At 39.3% G+C, this 24,153-nt stretch overlaps 1 protein-coding gene across 5 annotated transcripts in view; it reads left to right on the forward strand.

Annotated features, from left to right (window-relative positions):
- Positions 1 to 24,153, forward strand: part of PAN3 (poly(A) specific ribonuclease subunit PAN3) — a 133,810-nt gene that overhangs the window by 17,116 nt on the left and 92,541 nt on the right. For 3 of the 5 annotated variants that reach the window (XM_043575939.1, XM_043575925.1, XM_043575932.1), the window contains exons 2-5: positions 1,824 to 1,945; positions 2,700 to 2,766; positions 4,642 to 4,712; positions 20,642 to 20,803. In XM_043575939.1, coding sequence (XP_043431874.1) covers positions 1,824 to 1,945; positions 2,700 to 2,766; positions 4,642 to 4,712; positions 20,642 to 20,803 — 422 coding nt within the window. The remainder of the gene's footprint in view (positions 1 to 1,823; positions 1,946 to 2,699; positions 2,767 to 4,641; positions 4,713 to 20,641; positions 20,804 to 24,153) is intronic. The other 2 variants (XM_043575945.1, XM_043575951.1) reach the window with 1 other exon arrangement.

The following is a 24,153-nucleotide window of genomic DNA, read 5'->3' on the forward strand; positions in this document are numbered from 1 at the left end:
TGTGCTGTATTGGCACAGAGCCCTATGCAGGGCTTGATTTTACGAACCATGAGATCATGACCTGAGCCGAAATCAAAAGTTGGACGCTTGACTGAGCCATGCAGGTGCCTCAAGTTTGGCCCTTTTAGATTCCACGTATAAGGGAGAACATACTATGTTTGTCTTTCTCTGACTGATTTCACTTAGCGTAATGCCCTCAGCGTTCACCTGTGGTGTCACAAATGGCAGGGTTTCCCTTTTTATGGCCGAGTGATATTCCATTGTGTATGTATGTGTGTATGTATGTATATATCACATTTTATGCATATGTATATATGTATCACACTTTTGTTAGCCATTCATCTGTCAGCAGATACCTAGGTTGTTTCCGTGCCTTGGCTATTAGGAATAATGCTGCAGTGAACATGGGGGGTGCAGACATTTCTTCAAGATAGCGATTCCGTTTCCTTTGGGTGTATACAGTAGTTCTGCTGTACCTGCAGGCGATACAGTTCGAGACCCCCCCCCCCCCCCAACCCCGGTGGATGTTTGAAATTGCAGATGGCTAGAACCTTATATATACTATGTTTTTTTCTAGGAATACATTTTTCATTTTAATAGTGGATGTTTTGAGAAATAAGTCTTAAAAATAGACCAGAAAAATGATCTCAGTTTGCTTTCCAAGGAATCCCTATGTGTTAGTCTGTCTGAAGTATAATAAAATGCTTCAGATTGGATGTCTTAACAAACAACAGAAATTTATTTCTCACAGTTCTGGGGGCTGGAAAGTCCAAGATCCTAGCACTGGCACATTTTATGTGGTGGTTGGCTAGGACCCACTTCCTGCTTCCTAAATGGGTGCCTTCTTGTATCCTAACATGGTGGAAGGGACGAGGGGTCTTTAGGGATTTCTTGTGAAAAAGAAGATTAATCTCATTCCTGAGACCTCCACTCCCATGACCTGCGCACCTCCCAAAGGCCCTGCCTCCTAATACCATTATCTTCGGGGGTTAGGATTTCAGCATGTGAGTTTTGCAGGTATACAGACGTTCAGATCATAGCACCCTACATCCAACTGTCAGCATTCTCTTAGTTTGCTTAGTTGGGGGTGGGAGTGGTTTCACTGGTTCTCAGAGGCTGTGCCCAGAAGAGGACAATCCTACGTGGAGCTTAGCTGATTTGTAAAGCATATGGTTTTGTACTTAACTATCAGCTTAGAAAATAGCAACATTCCAAGTAATTACCAGGAGGTAGCATCTAAACCATATTGTCCATTACTTTGTGGATATATGATGGATTCTCATACTACTTAACAATCGTTTTCTATTAACCTATCCTAAAATCAACAGCTTGTCTGTATTTCTGAACTCTATCCTATTGCTACACTGCAGAATTGTTTTTACTGAATTACGCGTTAATGTGAGACTGCTGGTCTGTTTCATAAGATGTATTAAGAGAACAGTCCTGAGAAACTTAACATCTGTTTCTCCTCTGAAGATTCAGTTGCAGTGTTTGTATTCTGTCTTCTTGCAAAGTTAAAGAAAGAAAACTTGAGAAAATGAAATGCAGGTGTGGTTTGTTTCTTCATGTTATATTTGGTGGTGCTTACATACTAATACAAAATAAAATACTATCTCTGTGGGAAAAAAGTCCGTCAACTTGAGCATTGTTAAATGTTTAGAGCTGAGCCAATTTTATTTGGTCCTGCCTTCTGTTATGAACAGATAAATAAAAGGAAGTGTGGCAGAGATTTGAGACTTTAAAATCTATTAGAGACACAGAAACGACATCAGTATTTTGTACTTCCAAATAATTAAAATGCTTGAATTTTCCTTTTCTTTCAGTTCCTGGAATAGATGGAGGTGCTTTAACTGATACAAGTCTCACAGATTCCTATTTCAGCACCAGCTTCATTGGAGTCAATGGATTTGGAAGCCCAGTGGAAACAAAGTATCCCTTGATGCAGGTATCCTTAGTCTGAATTTACATGGCACTAAACAGTGAAGTTTATTCCAGTGTCAGGGGATGTCTAGAGTCTTCATTTATTCCTAAACTTGTTGAGTATGAGGGAAGGTTTTCGGAATTGATGAGGTTGGTGGGATACGGTTGGAGTCTGTGTGAGCTTTCAAGGGTGGGATGGGGTGGGAGGACAGTGGAGTATGTAGAAGACAGATGGAAAGAGACTAGTTTTCACTCCTCTCTGTGTTTTGTGGGTATGGAGTGAAGGCCTTTCAGGATGGAGAGACTGTAGAAGGTATGGAGTGTAAGAAAGCAATGAACATGTTTAGAGAACCGAGAAGAGCCTAATTTTCTAGAATCTATAAGGTGTTCATGAAGGCTAATACACACCGGGAGAGGCTATTAGAAAGCGTTTGTTGACTTTTACGTCTTCTCAGATGGATGTTGAAATTTATATTTTATAGACCGGGAGGCTGAATAGTTGCACGCGTTGCCCAAGCTAATAATATGGAAGTGCAATTCAAAATAGGTGTGCGACTTTGATTTTAAATATCTGGCTAGTGAGTAAAATTTTCATCTGATGTGTTATAGAGAGTATTTGGACATTTTTACATGAATTAATGTAATCCATGTTGCAACATTTATAGTCAGATTAGAGTGTCAGTGATGTGAGAAGTGGATCAGAGGGGAAGAAGCAGAGAGTTCGTCTGAATTGGCTGACTGTTCTCAGTGATGTAATGTTTGTCTATTTTGTTTTGCAGAGAGTGACTAACAGTAGCAGCTCCCCAAGCCTTCTGAATGACAGTGCTAAGCCATATGCAGGCCACGGTAAGACTGGATCCCTCTTTCTCTTTTGTGTGTTTGTACGTATGCGTGCGTGCATATGTGTATATTTCTGATCCTAAAACAGTGTGTTCATTGGAGAAACCTTGAAGTCTTGAAAATTATGAATATGTATAAAGGAAGAGAATAAGAATGACCTAGAGAGATCACTGTTGTTTGGATTCCATATAATTCCAAGTAGTGGTTATGTCTGAGTGTGAAAATACATGTACTTGTATACATATATATACATATACTTACATACGTAATACTTAGCTAAGTAGACTCATATACTTAAGATGGCATTAGATACACTTTAAAATTAGGAGTGTTTCTTGATCATAATAAATTGAATTCTATTGCTTATTTTCATAATTTACTGAAGTTTTTAAAGTATTCTAATGTTGGACTATGTGTATGCATCTGTGTTTATATTTTGTTTCTTTCGGAAACATTCTTAGACATGCAGTGACTGTTTGCAAGATCATGGTCATTTTTAAGGTTTTTAATATGGAATTTCCAAGTATCTTTCTGTATTCTATTTTAAAAACAAATGTTCAAAGGGGGCGCCTGGGCGCCTGGGTGGCTCAGTCGGTTGAGCATCTGACTTCAGCTCAGGTCATGATCTCACAGTTCGTGAGTTCGAGCCCCATGTCGGGCTCTATGCTGACAGCTCGGAGCCCGGAGCCTGCTTCCGATTCTGTGTCTCCCACTCTGTCTCTCTCTCCCTCCCCCGCTCACGCTAGCTCGCTCTCTCTCAAAAAAAAAAAAAAAAGAGAATAAATGTTGAAAAAAATGTTCAAGAATAGCATCTTAAAAATATGTAACAATTGAGTGTTAGTACTCTGCATAATAGTACCTATTTTTAGGTGCCTTGAATGTATAAATTACATAAAAATATTTTACTAGCTTTTTCTGTACATACATTAAATTGTTAATTCTAATGACAGACTAAGCTATGAAAATTCAGGCAGTCGAAACTGGAGAAATTAAGCAGCAGTCTATACTGCATTTTGAAGAGAGTTAGTAGGTCCTTGTAAATAAGAACAGTTACTATAGATTCTAGAATTTCATGGATCATTTAATGAGAAACATAAGAGTAACTAGAGCTCAGAATTGAAGGTAAGGATTTCCATGTGTGTCACGTATCCTTTTCAGAAACTCTTCTGATTTATTAAGGGAAAAACCATTTAGAGACATACTTTTGTTTGTAACTTCTGAACAGAGTAATAGAACTTTGAAACTATAAAATCTTTAAATTTCATGTTTATTTTGAAACATTTAATATTTCCCTCTTTAAAAACTCAATTTACTTATATTTTTAGTAAGAATATAAAATATCTGGTGACAAACTTAGAAAAGATAGAATATTGCATAGATGGTTTTAAGGCCTGGCCTAAGTGTTAAAATCCAAGTCCAGTCATTCAGAGCGTGGCTTTCTCTCCTCCCCACCTCCCTGCCCTTTGTAGTTTTTCTCATGATTTGGTTTCACGTACACAAACAGTTACTAAATGGTAGACTTACTTCTTTCATAAACACACATTCCTAATAACAAGGTCAAGAGCCATCTCTTCTTTTTTTCTGTTTGATTTTTCTTGTGGTTCTAAACAAACAGATGTACCCTAATCCATGTAGCTTCTGATTAAAGTATTAGCTGATACTTTAATTGGCTAAGTATTGACTGAAAGAAGTATTCTCTAATTTGTGTTTCTTTTACTTAGAATATATTTGAACGTCCACTGTATATGAGGCATTGAGTTTAAGTATTACTGTGGTGTATGATTTTTTATTACTGTTAAGAATGTTGTCAGGTTAAACATTTATTAGATTTGTGGGTTGCCTGAGTTGTCTGTGTGGAAACTTATGTAACTTACCTTCCAGATCCTCTAACTTCACCTGCTTCATCCTTGTTTAATGACTTTGGTGCCCTCAACATCTCTCAGAGAAGAAAGGTAGGTGAAGTTGAAACTTATGTGAGACTGAATGGAATATACAAGTGATACTGGGGTCATCACCTATATAATGGTCAATATTCTCCTAAGTTGGGGAGGTGCTTTTAATGGACTGTGATATTTTTGTTGCTTTTGCTTGCCTTTTTTTTTTTTTTTTGGTATATATTTCATACGTGTGAATTTTATTTATCTCTGTGCATGAAATAGAGATTTTTTATGTGAAGGGATGAAATCCTTCTCTTTTTTCCTCATTTTCTTTACCTTAATGTATTCTATTTTTAAGAAAACATCAAATTTAATGTTGTAGTTGCTGTTAATGTGACCCATTATAGGCACATTAATCATATTTTAACTTCGTTTCCTAACTGCTTTGTCTAAATTTCAAAGATTTCTCCCCTAATTTAAACTTCTCATTACGAGGCAAACTTAAAAATCTTCAACTTTTCGTAATTGGTTCAACTGTTTAAAAACAGTTTAAAATCTCTCATATCAGAAATGTAACTGTATTTTACTTGGCATCGAGGGTGATAGGTCGGGCATAGATTTTGAAGTATTTTATAGGGCTACTTCTATGACAGGTAGAAGTGAAGATTTTATTACAGTTTGATGCCTTTGAGTCTTACGGAGAATCATCATGTTAATGGTAATAATAATCTACAGAAGGTGATATTTTTGGTTAGGATCAGTAGCAGCTAAAGATGTTCAGGAGGTTGTAAATCTTGGTGAAAATTACTACAGTGTTGTAACTAATTCAGTTTCCTAAGTAATGGAAGAAAAGAATATTAATTTTGGGAAACTGATACAAGTTTAAGATGGTTTTAGGAAGCATTTGATCAGAGGGTGGTATAAAAGGAAATTCAAGAAGACTAGATATTCTCAAGATAAGAATTAATGGCGTCAGGTATAAATGACATTTAATACTTTATGCACCTAGTATTATCTCCATTTTGAACAATAGATAAGAACAAGGAGGTAATTAATTCTGAACTACTTTTAATGTGAACTAAAATGTGTGGGTTTAATTTTATACATTTCCTTATGCTGTCACCGAGAGCACATTTACTCTTGCTTTACATACTGGTCTTGTAGGTTGGAGCGTGTAGTTTTGAATCCACGTAGCAGAAGTGGAATAGAATCGAACGCAGGTTGGCTAACTGACAGTAGGGAGCAGTGACAGCAGACAAAGCCTGGCGACATGGAAGGAAACCGTAAAATGCTGAAAAGCAGGTGAAAGCTAGAAATCAAAGTATCTGGAGCTTTTCAGTTTAAGGAAAAAATAAAAAGCCCTTCAGTAGTCTGAGGAGTCCCCTTAGTGGCCTTTTCACCTCTTTATTTTTTGTTATTTTTTTGCATTTTTGATGATCAGTTAACTGTGATAAGTAGCATTTCTGACGTATGAGTAGAAAGTAAGACTAGCATGGCAAACAAACACTTGAAAGTATTCCTAATACGAGGGTTTAGTACCTTAAAATTGAAATGTGATTGAGAGCTGCCGATACTCATTTTGGAGAAAGCAGTAAAAATCCCTGGAGATTGGAAGAAGGAGGATAGAGTGTCCATTCTTCTAAAATTCATTTTAGTGTAGGAAAGTAGTAGAAGGAAATGTTGTTACCAATCTGACCTCAATGTTTGGAAGGGAAGTGGAGTAACGTGGTGAAACGAGCCACGGTGCTGCCACTTTTGAGGCCCGGCGTCTCCAGCTTTGTGACCTTGGGCCAGCTTCCTCGGCTGCAGTGTGTGCGTCCGTGAAATGACCAACGTGCCCTGGATAATGACTGTGGTGTCTCTCTCATGTCTAAAACTCACTGTCTGTCTAAACTGAAAGGACCTACAGGTCAGTCTCTACTTAGAAATTCAGGGTTCACGTAGTGGTAGGTCTTTGAAGGACCATATTTTCTTGCCATTTACATTTAAAATAACATGTGGGGACGTAGATTTTTTCCCCCCGTAGTGGACTGTATAGTTAGGAATCTGTTGGTACAGGTTGCGTGTGTTTTAAAATTGTTAATGGTTGAATTGAGAAAGTTTAAGATTTCTTTGTGTTAGTAAAACTCTTAGCATAAGAGTATTGTATGCTACGCTTTGTAAATTGAAGGCATATGTAGACTTTTTCTTTGGTCGTAGTAATTCTCAATGTCTGCTTAATGATGTCGTTTTAGTGGAAGTAACTCAAATTTATGTAAATATAATTCTAAGTTGATTTAGAAGGCTGTCATGATTACTGAGAGACCTTTTATTTCATAATGATATTGGAGGGAACAGACAGTTAAGTTAGGCCATACCCACTACTGTGTTTCATAGCTAAATTATTTTCTGGAAATCTCAGGCCAGTCCCTAGGCCAGGCATGCTGCTATTTTTGCCTGGGGACTATGAGAATTCTCGGGGTCAGATCAGACCACTGCTTTTACTGTAAGCAGACTTACTCTGTGCTATGTGGAAAATTGCAAAAGAATGATGTTTATACTGACTGCTTCTCTCAAATCTAATTGAAAAGGCAGTACATGAACCTACTTACAGCATATTAATTAGTGCCAACGTAAATGTCTGATGATTGCCAAATCGCAGAGAATTCTCTAGATGCAGAAGTGTTTATGGAGAAAAGATGTTTTGAGTTGTGGTTTTTGAAGGTGTGGAATATGGAGAGGAAAGACTCTTAATCAGAAGATATTGCTCGATTATAAGTAGAGAGTTAGGATCTTCAGTAAATCTTTACATCCTCTTTATCATAGACAAGCTAAGAGACTATGACCGGGGCCCTGTATCTGTAGGGACTGGCTGAAGTAAAATGTGGGATGTGGAAAACAGTATTAAACAGGTTCATTGCCATTTGTGTGTGTTGCTTTATTGTTGCTAGGCATGTGAAAGACTTCCTGAAGAGTCGTGTACTGAGAATGTATGCATTAGGGCAGTACTTACTGCTCATGTCCAGGGACCGGCGCCAGTCCCTGAAGCGTCCGGTACCTGTCTGTGGAGACGGAAGTTAAAAGATTGGAAATACCTTTTTAGAAACTTCTGTAATAATTTGATAATACTGCAACATCCAAATATGTGCTCACTTTTCTGGTAATTCCTTTTTACTTTATGAAAGTATACAACCATGATATATAGGAAATTATGAAAAAAATGATCTTTCGCAACTGATGTTTGAGAAGCACTGATTTGTTTTCTACGTTAGATAAAAAGAATATGATAGATAGGAAAAGTAACCATTGTTTGAAAGTGTGTATAATCATTGTTGGCCAGGAGTGGTGGTGGAAGAAAGTGAATTGTAGCCGTGTATTCTGAGGGAGAGGTAAGCCCCCCGAAACACTAGAGAAGGGGTTTTGTTGAAAATGGGAGTTAATGTATTTGAGATTAATACACGAGGAAACCTTAACAGCAAGAGAGATCAAGCTGCAAACTGGCGTAACAGAAAAAGGGGTGAGAGTCACCGTGAATCGCAAGTGTGAAGTACAGAGCTGTACGGTTTTGGGTAAGGATCCTTTGGGAAGAGAGTATCTTTATAACAGAGTTAGATGTTGAAATACAGATATGCATAAATGAAGTGAATCAGCACTATGACGTCTTGCTGGGTATTCTTGCTAAGCTGTGAGTTTGTATGCAGGGCGACCACAGATGATTGCGACAAAGCCCAAGCAGAGTGAGAAGCTTCAAAATTTGTATTTGGCGTTGTTGGCCTCCCCTTGTGTATCTCTTTCTTAGCCTTTCTTTGCCCTCATGTTTTAGTCATCGAGAGTCCTTTTCGCGTTCACCGCCTCCCTCCCCCACAGCAAAGAAGGCTCTGGTGGCTGTCATTTACACTGCTTGCTTTAGTTGTACTTCATGGTGTTGTTTCAGTCAACACGCGGTTTTACCTGGGCACTTGCATTTTATTTCTAGCAATGGGAGAAGAGCTTTTTAAGGTTTTAATTAACAAGTTAAAGCCTTTGGACGCAGGAGACAATGATTTCTAACGTATCATGTTTATTTCTCCTGATTTTAAAGCTCTTGGCTAGGATGATGAAGTGGGACCAAAAGGGTTTGGCTTATCTGCTGATGGTTTATTTGTGAGGACGTGTTATTTGTGAGGATGTGTAGATTTTGGACGTCCACTTCTGGATTATTCTGTTTGAGGGAGAAGTTGGCCAGCAATACTTTCTCTGCTTCCTTCCATGTTTTATCTCAGTTTGAGACCTCCTTCCCACTGTTTTCTACCTCAAGAGCATACACCTCCCTCTCTCACCCATCTGTGTTACAAAATTTACTGGCGATATAGTATGTTTTCTGATTAATTTGACGTTTAAATTTTTTCTTGTAAACTTTCTGTTTTAATGTCTTCAAAAGATGACTTTTATATCATTTCTAATCTCGGGAACAAACTGTGGAGTTACAAGGAAACCGGAGACTGTTTGTGGGAGGGTGCTTTTACTGGAGAAAAGCTAAAGTAAATTTGGAGAGAGTAATCGAATTATAGCGAGCAAGTCTGGAATGTGAATCTTTCTTCGATCCTTCTGTGGCTGAGGCTTATTTTGGAACATCAAGCCAAGCATTGGTCTCAGGAAAAGTAAGAGGGGACGAGAAAATGGAGAAACGGAAATGGAAGTCTTAATGGAAATTGACAATATAAAACTTCACCTGTAGAACCACAGTTTTTAGCCTTTTTCTATATGTTCTCAAGAATTGTTTTGCTTAGTACTTAGGTTTTGCAGATCAGCCACATCAATATCATTTACCCATGAGTATCGTATGAGTAATGTTTCTATGGAAAATTGTGTTTAGAATTCCAAATTAAACAGAGCTATTCTTGTTTTACTGGCGTAGATGAAACCTCCATTCATCTCCACTTGCCAAGCTGTGGGAATGTGTGCTCTCCCGACTTAAGCCAGAGGTAGGTGAGGTCGTAGATTTAGAGGCGCACGTGAGTCCCTATGGGAACCGGTAGAGTTGTTAGATCCAAGTCCCTGCAGGTAGGGAGGCGCCTTATGCCATGGTCCCCGTGTATAGCTTACTCAGAGCTCCTGTTGAGTTTTTATTTCTCTCAAAGAGCAAACAGTCGGAGTAGTAATAACCCAGTGGTGTTGAATAATGCTTGGAAGTCTTAGGGTTTGCAGTTGGATGCCAGGCAGTCTGAATCGAGTCTCCATTTCTTCACGGATTATGTTTGTGTTTTTAAGCTTAGTTAAGCGTTTCTCCATTCGCAAGATGAAAACAGTAATCATGCTGAGTGCCTACTATGTGGCCTTATGAGGACTAAACGAAAAATATTTCCTGGCCCAGAAGTGCCCGATAAATGGTAGTTGTACTAATACATTGTTAACTGTAGCTAAATAAATAATCTATTACTGCTCACTGTGGATTAGGCTGTGTTATAATTGCGACTGGAAATATGGGTCTCCAATAGCTGCTCTGAGGATGTCCATGTTTTCTGTGAGGTGTTCAGGACCCCCCTCCCCCAACTTTTTTTGTGTCTCCTCCCCACATAGCCGTTAGCTTCTCGAACACGCGCTTCCAGTTTGGTGAAAGTGCATGTGGGGATTTCTCATGATGTAGTGAGAGATGGATAGAAACTTGATTTTATTTGTATTGATAATGATTTTCTGTATCTGTTCCAGGTAATGTGTTAAACTTACATAATTCTTTCGTAAGTTAATGTTTTATCTTTTGTATCATTTAATCATCCCAACGGGTCTTGGAGAGAGATTATTTTTCTCATTTTACAAAATTGGAGAATGGAAGTTTTGAGAGAGAAAGTAATTTACCTAGAATAATATAGATAATAATTACTTATATTTCAGAGAAAACCCAAAGTCTTTCTAGCAAGGGCAGTATGAGAGAGGTGAAATGAGTCTTTGATAAGGTGAAAAATAGGTAGTGGAAAGAGGCTACTGGTAATATACAGGGGAAGAGATAAAACACTGACCTCATGCCTGTTCCTTTTTCCATTTATGTGATTCTCAGTAAAAATTTCTATAAACACAGTTTCTGGGGCAGGAACACACAATTAAACTTCTGATGTTTGAAAAAAAAATAAACTTTTGATGTTTGACAGATAACCTTTTAGAGATGTTGTACATGTTTACATTCCTACTGATAGGTTCTGGTTTCCTACAGACTTGATAACACAGAGATGTAAAAGTATTTTGCATCTTTGTTACTGTATAAGGCAACCCCCCCTCCCCCTCATTGTTTAAATTTGATTACTGGTGCTGTTGAACTACTCATTTATGTTAATTGGTCATTGGTGTTTCTTTAATGTCCTTGGTTCGTTTTTCTATTAGGCTATTCTTTTTAAATTCGTTGTAAGCTCTATGTATGTTAGAGATTTAGGCCTCTTCTAGTGGATGTTTCAGTCTCCCATTTTGTTTTTGGTCTTGAATTTCACAAGTAATTTACGCTGTCACTTTTGAAATGTCACACAGACTCTGATTATCCCTTACTAAGTACATTTAAAAAGAACAAAATATTAAGCTCATTTTGGTTAAAATAACGTGGTAATTCCCTGTATGCCGAGTCAGTGATTTTAAATTGAAGGGATTGTCGATGTTTTCTTGTAATTTTAATGTATTGTCGTTTTATTGCTAATGATCTATAGTAGTTAACGTTCCTTAGCAAATGGATATGTTCTTCATCTTCTCTGCATTTTAATTGTCAGATTTAAATGTGACATTTTTCCTATTGTTTTTACCTCGTCTTAATTTATTCTTTTCTTTAAAATGCTGTGTAAATAAGATTCGATTCAAACTTGTTTAGAAATATGATAGTTCTTACAGGAAAGGACTCAGTTTTGAAAGAGTTAATTTTGTTTTCCTGCAAAATAAATGAGTACTCCAGGTTGACTTCCAGGATTGTGTTGAGATAAAGATATGCTTTGGAAAGAACAGATTAAATTTTGTTGTGACAAATTAGGAGTTCAACCATGTACTACTTTCTGTACTTTAGTTTAATTGGTATGTTGTGGGCAGTGATCACTTGGCCTTTGTTGTTGAGGCAAGAAAGAATCTTCCAAATTTATGACTGCAAGGAAATTTTGTTCTACCGATGGATTGTAAAAGATCTCGTGGCCGATTTGCGTTTTGGAGGTTGTTTTTGTTTGGTTTGGTTTCTGTTTGTTTTTTTAAGAGGTGAGTGGTGGTTTGATGTTTGACACTTTATACCGTATTTAAACATGTGAACCGAGGCAACATGCCTTTTATATACAGTGTGTAATACTCTTGGGCTGTAGTCATTCTCTTGGTTTAGCTTTGGGCGTTTTGAGTTAGTTCTCAAACCAGTAATGATAGTTGGGTAAAACCATGGTGCATTGTCTATCTGGACTTGGGAACTAGTAGCTCATTCTGAGATTATGTGGTTGGCTTCTTTTTACTCTGCTCTGGTCATTGTGTTTACAAAGTGAAGTAGCTGATTTCAGCCGCTTGGCATTGCTCTTGGTTCACCTCTATTTTCTTTTTTTTTTTTTTTTTAATTTTTTTTTTTAACGTTTATTTATTTTGAGACAGAGAGAGACAGAGCATGAACGGGGGAGGGGCAGAGAGAGAGGGAGACACAGAATCAGAAACAGGCTCCAGGCTCTGAGCCATCAGCCCAGAGCCTGACGCGGGGCTCGAACTCACGGACCGCGAGATCGTGACCTGGCTGAAGTCGGACGCTTAACCGACTGCGCCACCCAGGCGCCCCGGTTCACCTCTATTTTCTACAAAGTCGGGGTCAGTAATGAATTAGTAAAGGTGAGTTTAGAATTCCCATCCACAAACATGCTAGCCTAAGTTTTAGCTAAATTGAACCCAAAGTGCATAATTTCCCCAACTCTGTTTTTTTCTTAAATGTTTGTTTATTTTTGAGAGAGAGAGGGAGACACCGAATCCGAAGCAGGCTCCAGGCTCCGAGCTGTCAGCACAGAGCCCGACGTGGGGCTCTAACTCACGAACCGCGAGATCGTGACCTGAGCCGAAGTCAGAAACTGAGCCACCCGGGCGCCCCTCCCCAACTCTGTTTAATTCCCAGGATGTTTTCCCCTGCATTTTGGAAATGGGGAGAGGGAGCTGCTTAATTTTATTTCTTTGAATGGAGCCTCTGTAGCTCTTGTTTCTCATCGATCCCGTCCATGCCAGGTAGATTCAGAGATTGATTCATTCGGGAGTTTGTATTTGGCTATTTTAGGATTAGCTAGAATAAGGTTAAGATTGAAATATGTTAAGGAATATGGAACAGGTTTCTTCAAATTGGAGGCAGAATATCACAGTTCCGAGTGCAAACTCTGGAGCCCGACCTTACGTTAGTTGTGGGATTATAGGTGAGTTATTTTAACCTCGGATAGCCTCACTTTTCTCATCGGTGGAGCGGGCTTTACGGTTGTGCTGGTCTCACAGAGTTGTGAGCATGAAATACGTTCATGGGTATAAAGTGCTTGGCGTAGTGCCTTGTGCTTGCCACGTGGTAGTTGTTGTTCCAGTCTTCTGTTGCTTATGATTCTGTAGTTCTAAAACGTGTGTATCTGTTTCTGAATGTGTGTGAGATTACTTTTGAGTAACCACTGCTTTAGTTTAGGTTCAGTTCTATCTAGTAAAGAGCATTTCTGAGGATATTCTGCTTCATTTCAAGGTTGAAGCCAGGGGACAAATGTAAATAAATAAAAAGGGAACCTTCTGCTAATGAGTGATCAGGCGTTTAGCATCATGGGTACTTTTGATAAAGTACTGGAATACGTTGTAAAACTTGATTACAGTTATAAAATGATTACAGTTGATAGTTTCTTGTGGAAATAACTTTCATGACTTAGAGAAAAACACCTTTCCTCAGATTCACTTAAAATAACTTGGGCACGGTATTTTCTTTCTCTCCGTTTTATATTCAGTTCCATTCTAAACCAGAAGAATAAAAGAAGTTGCAGTTTGGTGTTCCAGTTCTTTAGAAATTAAATGTAGCCTTGCTTAGCAGAAGTACTCCACTGGTCTTGCTTTTGTTGGTGTAGAACTCCGTTACAATCCGGAGGTTTTAAGAACAGAAGGAATAACCGCTTTGTAAGCTTCCTTAAACATGTGCATAGAATATTGGGGGACTGACTCATGGTAGAGCCTAAAAATATGTTCGTGTGTGTCTGTAAATCCTGATTTGCTTTATTTGATATAACTTAGAGCATCGTCTGTTTTCATCCTGTTATCCTGTACATTGACTTCGTAAATTAAAAGGGCTTTTTCATTTATAGATGTTTTCCTGCCCCCGAGTCTCTAACAGTGGGTCTGTTTTTTAGTGGACTCGCTTGCCCATTGCGTCCTACTCTTGGTTTTATTTGAACAATGAAAACTTAAGGAACCTAGTATGTTTTCACAAGTAGCCCACAATTATAACGAATGGTGGGACGAAATAACATAATCTTTGAAGCTGGCTTACTCTGTTTTTGATTTTTTAAGTGTTTTACTCACGGGGAAGATGATTGGAGCCCATGCTGCAGTGGTCTGTAGGTCTGGATTTACTATTCTAAATTAATTAGGTGTAGGAGCCTTTAAAATCCACATAGTAAATTAGGTAGAGGTAGTTCCCTGTCTTGATGATTATATGGAAATTAGTTAATGTATTTGATTTAAAAAATTCAAATGGTTTTAGTCAATTTGGGGGTCTATTTATTCCCAGTGAGTTTAGATTACCCACCAATCGTTAATGAAATTATAATTTCCAATTTACTTCTCATAATTACAAATATGCTAAAATATTAGGACATTTCATTAATTTAGGGACGACTGCTGTGAGCTGGAAGAGGTTTTGTTTTTATTTTATTAAAAAAATGTTTTTAATGTTTATCTATTTTTGAGAGAGAGAGAGAGAAGTGAGCAGGGAAGGGACAGAGAGAGAGACACAGACACACACAGAATCCGAAGCAGGCTCCAGGCTCTGAGCTGTCAGCACAGAGCCTGACTTGGGGCTCGAACTCACGAACCGTGAGATCATGACCTGAGCCGAAGTTGGACTCTTAACCAGCTAAGCCACCCGGGCACTCCTGCAGAGGTTTTGTTTTTCAAGTTTTATTTTTATTTATTTAAATAATCTCTGCACCTAATGTGGGGGTCAAACTCCCGGCCCTGAGATCAAGAGGCACATGTTCTTCTGACTGAGACAGCCAGGTGCCTTTAGAAGAGGTTATATTAAAAAGATAGATAAATAAAAAAGATGCCGGTTTATTTTCAAATAAATATGTAGTCAGTTCTAGAGCAGAGGTTTCTTTTTTTTTTTAATTTTTTTTTTTTAACGTTTTTTTATTTTTGAGACAGAGAGAGACAGAGCATGAATGGGGGAGGGTCAGAGAGAGAGGGAGACACAGAATCCGAAACAGGCTCCAGGCTCTGAGCAGTCAGCACAGAGCGCGACACGGGGCTCGAACTCATGGACCGCGAGATCATGACCTGAGCCGAAGTCGGACACTTAGCCGACTGAGCCACCCAGGCGCCCCTAGAGCAGAGGTTTCTATTAGTGGACCTGAGACCCTCAGGAGTGGCAGGAGGTAGGTTGCTGAGTTATTATAGTAAAAGGTAATGGGAATTAATATAGTTACTAAGTATTATCTGAATGGAGATAGTTTACACACACACACACACACACACACACACACACACACACTCTACTATTTTCTAAGTTACCTGAAGAACTTGTGACTAATAAAATGCAAACCATTTAAAAGTGGCATTCATAATACTTCAAATCATCACTCGTTGTTTTAGAAGTACAAATAGTGAATGTTTTTGATGTTCGAAAGGGTTTCTTAAAATTCAGGGTGTTGGAAACTTTTTGTACTATGGTAACAACTTGATTTCTATAGTTTATCACTAATTAGTTAATGATATATAACAACATATGGGTAGTAATAGGAAGCATTGTTAAAGCATTGCTGTTTTGCAGTTGTACCAGAAGAATTGTGCACTGAAAAATTGGTCTGTTACTTCGTGGCTTTAACTACATTTTCTATACATGCAGTGGTATTTATAGATTTTTCTTTGGCTAGACTGTGAAGTTTTTTAGGGGAAGAGAATAGATCTCAGCTTTGTATTTCTAGGAAGAAGAGCAAAGAGTGTTATGCTGCAATGTCGAGTGAATGAATGACTAAAAAAAGTGTGTGCGGTTAGGCTTTTGAACTCAAAGAGTCGTAAAAATTAGCTTTTACTATTCTTTCTTTTGATACGGAGACGTCCCTCATGTGTAAGGAGTAAAGGAGGATTTCCTTTAGTCTTAAACCATTGGAAAGGGCTTTTATGGACTAGGTCATGAAATTTCGAAGAGCCAGCATTGAAAAACTTCTGCAGGGTATATGAGTAATGGTCTCGAAGTATGTAGGTCAAACTCTATTGAACTCTTGCTATTTCCGGGAGTGGCCTCAGTTTCTGTCTGGACCGTTCGTTGTTTTTTCTCTAGGTCTTTTCTGTAATATTCTCTAGAACTTTACTCCTCCCAAAGTGTGGTCACCAGAGCAGGAGAGTACTAGTAGTTGTGGGAGCCTTTTAGAAATGCAGTCTCAGGCTTCGCTCGAGGTCCACTGAAGCAGAACTTTTATTTTAATCGCATTTCCAGAAAATTCATAGGTTCCTTACAGTTTGAACACAAAAGGATCCTTGAATACTTTTGTTGAAGCCAGTGTGTTTTTTTAAAATGCCTAATCAAATGAGTAAAACTATTTTCGTCTACTCTTACCGTACTGTTTATTTAGATTTTGCGAAGAATGATAAAAATCGTTCACTGTTGTAGTGAATCTTGAGATTTTAAAGCAGGGATTGTGTAACTCTAGAGAGAGGGAGAGGGGAGGAACACTTTCAGGATATTTTACCACAGGAACAGAAAGAGATTGGGAATTTTGATGTATGGTGTGGACTTGGTAGGAGATGGGGCAGAAAAGCTGGTGATTTACAGATAGGACAGGACACTTAAAAACACTTCCATTCTGTAAGTAGAACTCCACGGAGGGCGAGGCTATCAAGCACGGAGGGTCAGCAGTGCCCTTTACTGCTTTTGTTGACTATCGACGTTCTCAAGATCGGTCTAGGAGAGGGAAGAGGGCTTTTGTTTGCTCTGGAGGGGAGGGTTTGGATCTTACAGAACTCAGAATGTTAGGGGAATAACTTTAGGGATTAATAAGCATTTCCCGTAAAATTTTCTTCGCCCCCTTTTATTTCCTTATCTTCGATTTGACTTCTCCGGTCTCCTTAGCCCCCACTTTCAGTGAGTCACCGATAGCAGTTCTTAGCCCAGCATGTCTCTTCCCACCCAGGCCGTAATTAGCTTCGTTCCCACTTCAGTTCCCTTGAGTTCACATCCTGGAGAATCACCAGCGATTCTCAAATGGGGGCAGTTTTGTGCCCCTGCTCCCAGGGAACACTGGAGATCTTTCTGGGTTGTCACAGTTGGGCCTGTGGGGCCACTGGCTTCCAGAGGCGAGAGGCCGGGGACGCTGCCGAAACGTGCCGTGGTGCCCAGGGCGGCCTCCACGGCCGCCAGCCCCGTGGGTGAGCGGGGGCTGAGCAACCCTAACCTGGATTGCCGCCACAGCCCACCGTGGGTCTGCCCGTTGCCAGTGTAATGTTCCATCGGAAGCTTTCACGAGTTCCCGTTGCCCATGGAATGAAGTCTGAAGTCCTTGGGACGGGATAGGAACGGTTTTTTTTTTATTGCTTTGAAGCCTCATCTTTTGCTCTTGGAGGTTGGTTGGCCCTCTGCTCTCCTGGTAGACTTAATACGTGCAGTTTGCCCTTGCCCTTGACAAGGGCCCTTGTGTGCCCTTGCCCACAGTGCCTTGTATGCATCTATGCGTCTACGTACACCTTTCTTCTGGCCTACAGTGGCGCGCGCGCTCTCTCTCTCCCCCTCTCCCTCTCTCCCTCTCCGTCTCGTCTCTCCCTCTCTCCCTCTCCGTCTCGTCTCTCCCTCTCCCCCTCTCCGTCTCTCCCTCTCCCCCTCTCCGTCTCTCCCTCTCCCTCTCTGTCTCTCCCTCTCCCTCTCCATCTCTCCCTCTCTCCCTCTCCGTCTCTCCCTCTCTCCCTCTCCCTCTCCGTCTCTCCCTCTCTCCCTCTCCGTCTCTCCCTCTCCCCCTCTCCGTCTCTCCCTCTCCCCCTCTCCGTCTCTCCCTCTCCCCCTCTCCGTCTCTCCCTCTCCCCCTCTCTGCCTCTCCCTCTCTGTCTCTCCCTCTCTCCCTCTCCGTCTCTCCCTCTCTCCCTCTCCCTCTCCCTCTCCGTCTCTCCCTCTCCCCCTCCGTCTCTCCCTCTCTCCCTCTCCCCCCCCCCCCCCCTCTCCCTCTCCCTCTCCGTCTCTCCCTCTCCCCCCCCCCTCTCCCCCCCTCCCTCTCCCCCCCTCCCTCTCCCCCCCTCCCTCTCCCCCCCTCCCTCTCCCCCCTCCCTCTCTCCCCCTCCCTCTCTCCCCCTCCCTCTCTCCCCCTCCCTCTCTCCCCCTCCCTCTCTCCCCCTCCCCCTCCCCCTTTCCGTCTGGGTCCACTTAACTTCTTCTTCAGAACTGCTCAGGCTTTTGCCTTCTCTGTGAACCCTTTGTCTCTGCCCTGTTGGTACCTTATTTATTATATATGCATTTATTATATCACAGTCAGTATGTTCTGTTTGCATGACTTTGTTACCTACCACATTATATTCTCTTTGAGGGAAAGGTTTGTGTTTTATTCATCATTGTATTCCAAGTATTTAGAACAGGTCCTGATACAAAAAGATCTCTTAGATGTTCAGTTGGAAATGCGTGTTCTTCAAGGGATATATGATAGTCAAGATAATTTGGGAATTAGCTTACAGATGAGATTTTACTATAATTTATGTCCTGTGCAGTGAGACTTCTACATGTGGTCTTTTCGCCTCACCCTCGTGCTTTCTGTGGCTGCCATCCCTTTTCAGATGTCCTTTTGTCTTCTTTTGCTTCTCATGATAATTTAAATGGTACTGATACCGTAAGTCTTTTCGTTCAGTATCACGTAGAAGGTTTTACTTTCAGGTTAAGTTTTAATCTCTTGCTACTTATTGGAGAAACCTCAATCTGTAATGGCACATTTTTGGGGATCTGTTCTATTCAAGAGGGAAGGGTGTTAGGGTAATTACAGGTTTTTGAGGGTTGGGGTGGGGAGAGAAGTGATGGATTCCTCTTTGGAAAAATAAGAAACAGAAGGAGACCTGTTGGGAAGGGAGAATGCTACATTGGATTTCTTTAAATACTTTTTTTCTATGTTGCTTAGTGCACCGGTATAAGGAAATAAATTGCACCAATTGTAATAACCAGCTCAAAAGCAAGTCTGAATTTGAAATACGTGCCCGGAACTTAGGTGCCTTGTGTAAATCCTATCTGATAGGTTGTGATTTTGTTTAAGTAAATATTCTTTGATGTGTTGAACTTTTCTGATAATTAGGATAATCTTTAGGCCAGACATTTTCTAAAATAGAAGTTTTAAGTTAGTGAAAGCTTAATTAAGGTGATAGTATTTTTGCTGCGTATCAAAGTCTTACAGTTGTGAGCTGTGTTACTAGAAATAAGTTCCTTTAAAATTCTTTCGTTTATAATATTGTTCTGATGAGTACATTTTTATTTTCATCCACAGAAGTTGCTTGTGATGTACACATGAAGGGTAATTGAATTGGTGTGAGATTGCATAGAGGTGGAAATGTGTTAGCCTCATGAAACACTTATCCACTGCTATAATTATGGGTTGGTAGGTAGTTTAGTTGTCTTTCTTATGCAAGTTTACTTTTTTTCCCCCTTAAATCAAAGACCACTGGCAAAGGCCCATCTCTGTAGTTAGAATCTAATTTGCATAGAATAATTCCCATAGGCGTTATTTGCAAGGTTACTTTCAAATTTAGAAATCAAGAGTTTTCTTCAAATTGGTTGTCTCTACTAGCCAAAATTATATGTTATGTATTTGTCTGGCCATGACACTTTTTCTGAAGAAAGTTAATTGTAACTGTTTGCTTCACCAGACTTACGACAGAACAGTGAGTAAACATAGAGTTTCTTCTTTCAGGCTTAGTCACCTTCCCTAAGAATATACCAGCATTCCTTAAAGGGAAAAATATGTATACAAAAAAAAAAAAAATACACACACACACACACACACACACACACACACACACACACATTCATTCCCCTGAGATGTAATTTAGTGCAAATTTAGAGGTAAGATGGTGACAACTACCATTAACTTTCACGTATAAAAAAAACCCCGCCAACTACTATTAAGATTGTTTGCTAACTTTATGACAATGTTTGCCAATGAATTTATGCTTTTATTGGACAAGCTATTCAGTTATCAGTCTGTTCACATTACTGGTATTTATAAGTCCCATGAAATGTGTGTATTTTTTAAAAAATTTTTGAGATGATTTCATTGAGTACCTTAAGTTGAATGCCCACTTCAGACATAATGACTTGTACTTTAACCTGCATAGAATTTTAAAAATTAAAAAAATCAATTCAAAACAAATCTATTTCTTGGGAATTAGCTGCTGCTTTGAAGTGGGGGCAATTCCTCAGTAGGAAAGAAGGTAGCAAAATGGGGAGCAGAAAAAGATAAGAGTTTGGAGAATATGTTTACCTGTATTTTGTGCCCTTGAAGCATTTCTTCATATTGCAGTGAGAATAGGTAAGTGCCAGTGGAAAAAATTGTGTAGAGCATTTAACTTTGCTGGTAATTTCTATTCATTAAAGCTGGGTACAATGGGATTCTAATGTATATCTCTACAACAGTTGTTGCTTTATATCATATTGTTGTTCAGCCTGTTAGGCCTGTGGGTTATTTTGGAGGTGTGTATTGGGGGTGGGGGTGGGAAATGGTGGGTGGTGATAGGGACGTTAGAGGGAGTATCTTAGAAATTTTGCTTGTTTCCTATTCCACCATTCCTGCTATCCTCTGTATGCTAGTTATGTTAGTTTAGATTAGTGTGGGGGATGTTAGGAGTGGCCTGGTTTCTTTCCTTCTTTTTCCTAGCCAAGGAAGTATCGCCTGGGGATGCTGGAGGAGAGGCTAGTTCCGATGGGATCAAAGGCACGAAAAGCAAAGAACCCTATTGGCTGCCTTGCTGACAGGTGTAAATCAGGAGTACCCATCAATATGGTTTGGTGGAACAGAGTCACAGAAAACAATTTACAGGTAAAAATAATTTTATTAGACATTTTTTGAAAGTGAATATCTTGGCTGCTTTCTGTGTCTGTGTGGGTGGTGGGTGTGAAGGTTGGATGGCTTAGTTGATATCCTTAGGTGATTTTTTTTTTTTTTTTTTTTTTTTTTTAAATCGAAGTAAGTTTAGTGGCCCGTTAACCAATTCATTGATTTTCTGTGGTGGCTTTTGAGCTTTCTCTGCTTGTAGTTATTTTCGTATTCTTTTATTAAATTTAGTTTTTCCCTTTTGGATTTTGTTAAGTTATGAGTTCAAATTATATTTCATACACAGTTATTCAGGGTACTGTATTCAAAAGTCGTTATAAAATTTATCATAGAAGTCTCATTTATTTGCAATCTCAATAACAGGAAGCTTCATATGTTGTCTTTCTGTACATTTTTTACTACTACATAAAACTTGTATGTAAATGACTTGTTACGTGTTGGTTCTAAAACCAGCTTCGACAGTATGTTGTCATAGAATTGTGGCAGGCACATTTCAGTCTATCATTGCTGAATAATGAAAATGGATTTTATCACAAAGGTTAGCTTTTCAGTAAGATTCTGAAGTACCAGGGGAAAGGTTTGAATTATATTCAATTGTAATTTGGATAATAATGATTATATTCTCCTTTAAAGACACTGGTAATGGTATAATACAGACCTGTTAATCAGACCTGCAGTCTAGGTGGAAGTCGAATATCCTTCTCCCCAAACTTTCAGAATACATGGGTATTTTTAATGCATTGCTAGCCCAGAGGCTGTAAGCCCACATACATACACCACATGCAGAAAACATACAACAAAGTTAACAACTTGGTTTTATTTCTGTCACCACTTTGTGTTATGAAGGGGTTCCACGATACTTTGGTCTGTTCGGTATTAATACCGCAGTGATATCTATATTCCCTTGGGCATAGAAATAAACAAGTTACTACAAAAATATTGCGAAACATAGCATTTGCCCCAAGTGAAGTTTTCATAGTATTTCCTAAAGGTAAGGAAAAGTTTTGGGGGGTGGGGAGGGTCCCCAGGATAATATCCTCAAAATTTCCTTGGAGAGTTTTGAATCTGGCAATAATGAATAGCAGTACAGTTCGTTGAATTTTTATCTTTGAGATTGGTAGGAGAGAGATTCGATGTTGACGGTTAGAATTATTTTTCAGTTTTAAAAAGAAAGTCTGAAAATAAATTGCACCCTAACTAGACAAGAACAGAGATGAGTGGAGGTGGAGTTGGCGTGCGGGCTGTGGGGCGTGACATTGGTCGTGCACGGGCAGAGCCGCTCGGCCTCTCCACAATATGCCCGTCTTATCCCAGTGACCGTCTCGAGGTACCTCTTTCGAGCGCAGCTCGAAACACCGTTAGGTTGCTGTAAGAGCGTATGCTAGAATTATGCTTTCTGTTTGGTTAAAACGGGTTATAATAGACAAACCTTTCAATGTGCGAAAGATTGGTGTTCTCTGAATCTCACATTTCAAATACTACTGTTATTTTATGCTGCAGATAGTTCTTTTCCTTTAAGGACGTGAGGATGCCTTATTAGCTTGGTCTAACATCGGAAGGACGGTACCTCCTCCCAGTATCAGTGACACGTTGAAGTACTAAAAAATACCCACTTAGTGTCCATTACTGTATCTGTGGGTTCCTACATTGGGCACCTGGTGGTGTTTATGCAGGGCAAGGAGCATGTCAGCCTCTTTTCTTTTCTTTTCTTTTCTTTTCTTTTCTTTTCTTTTCTTTTGGCGGGGGGGGGGGGGTATCTTTTTGTTGTGTGAAGAAAACTAGTTCATGTAAATCCATTCTTTTACCATTTTTGTTTTAGTTTTATATGATGCTTTTTAACATTTTCTATTTGTTCACATAAAAAATTTTACTCAAAAAATGCATAGCCAGATAGTTAATCTTTCCTGTTTCCTTTCCTTTAAATCTTAGGTCTTCTCAATCCTACGGTCAGAGAAATATTAATTTATATTTCATTTTAGTAGTTACAGCTGTTGTTTCTTAAGTGGTTACCTTGTGCCAGACACTGTGGTGAGCTCTTTACATAAATCATCCCTTTTGGTGTTCCTCACAGTTCAGGACGCAAGTGTTATTGTTAAACGAAGAAACATCTTCAGAGAAGCTAAGTAACGTTAAGGTTAAATAGTAGCCAGTAGAGAAGCGGGCATTTTCACCCATGTTTGTCAGACTTTAAAATTCTCTTCCCCTCTCTCTGGTATACCCTCTAATGTATTAGAGCTGTGATTGATTTAATGACCTAGCTAGTTAACTGAACTTCTGAGGAGGAACTTTGTTTTAGGTGAGAGTGCATCCCTAGACTGTGCATACTGGACATGGACTGTAGCCTCTGCATAACTGCAGTATTTGTAAAGTTAGTCCTTTTCCTCACCTTTCCATCCGATTCTTAGTGACACTTAGTTACTTTTCTTTCTGGATCTGGAAACATCTTTACATTGATTTCTTGGTCTTAACCTAACACCTCTAGAAGTTTTTCAATTTCCGAAAACAAAAGGTAACCAACAAAAGCCTTGAATCAAAAACAGCAACAGAAACTTTCTCTGAAGTCTGAAGGTTTCCACCTGAATCATTCATAATTGCATTTATTCTCTTCAGTGTTGGATTTCTTTCAAGAGCTCCATGATCCCCCATCTTTGAGCACTTAGCAATCTTTTGATTTCTTTTTCACCAAGAATCTCATGATATGAGAGAGCCTGTTTACCAAACCCACGACTTTTGTAAAACAGTGATTCATGCTTTCATTCTAATACATTCATACAAAAAAAAAAAAAAAAAAAGATGTATAAATACAAAACATGCTCGTCAGAGAATCAACGATACTATTTTCCTTAGGTTTTTTGTAGCTTGGTGGAGGCTAAATTTATTTTACATGTGGCTCTTTTGACGTACATCAGGTCTCTGTACTATGTTTGTGGAGTTTCCACTTGAGGACCTTTAGAAGAGCTTCTGTTCTTTTCTCTGATGTCTTTACCACCCATTTATTCCTTCAGTATCTGCAACTTGGCATTTTACAAGTTTCGCTGAAATTGCTCTCGTAGAATGTCAGAGATCTTCTTAATTACCAAATACAGCATTTGATCCAGCACTTAGAACTGCTGGCCACCTCTCTGTTTTTGAAACTCTTTCCTCTTTGCAGTCTTGACTCTTGTTTCACCTGTGGCTCCTTGTGAGCTCCTTTTCTTGGCTCGCTTGTTTTTTGCTTCCCCTTGTACGCTTAAAATTCTTAAAATTTTATTTCTATTAGAACCGTCTACTGAGTTCAAGATCCAGATTTTTTGTGCCTTCTATCTTTGCATGTAGATACGTATCCCATTATCACT

The sequence above is a fragment of the Prionailurus bengalensis genome, chromosome A1, assembly GCF_016509475.1.
Source record: "Prionailurus bengalensis isolate Pbe53 chromosome A1, Fcat_Pben_1.1_paternal_pri, whole genome shotgun sequence".
NCBI classification, from domain to species: domain Eukaryota; kingdom Metazoa; phylum Chordata; class Mammalia; order Carnivora; family Felidae; genus Prionailurus; species Prionailurus bengalensis.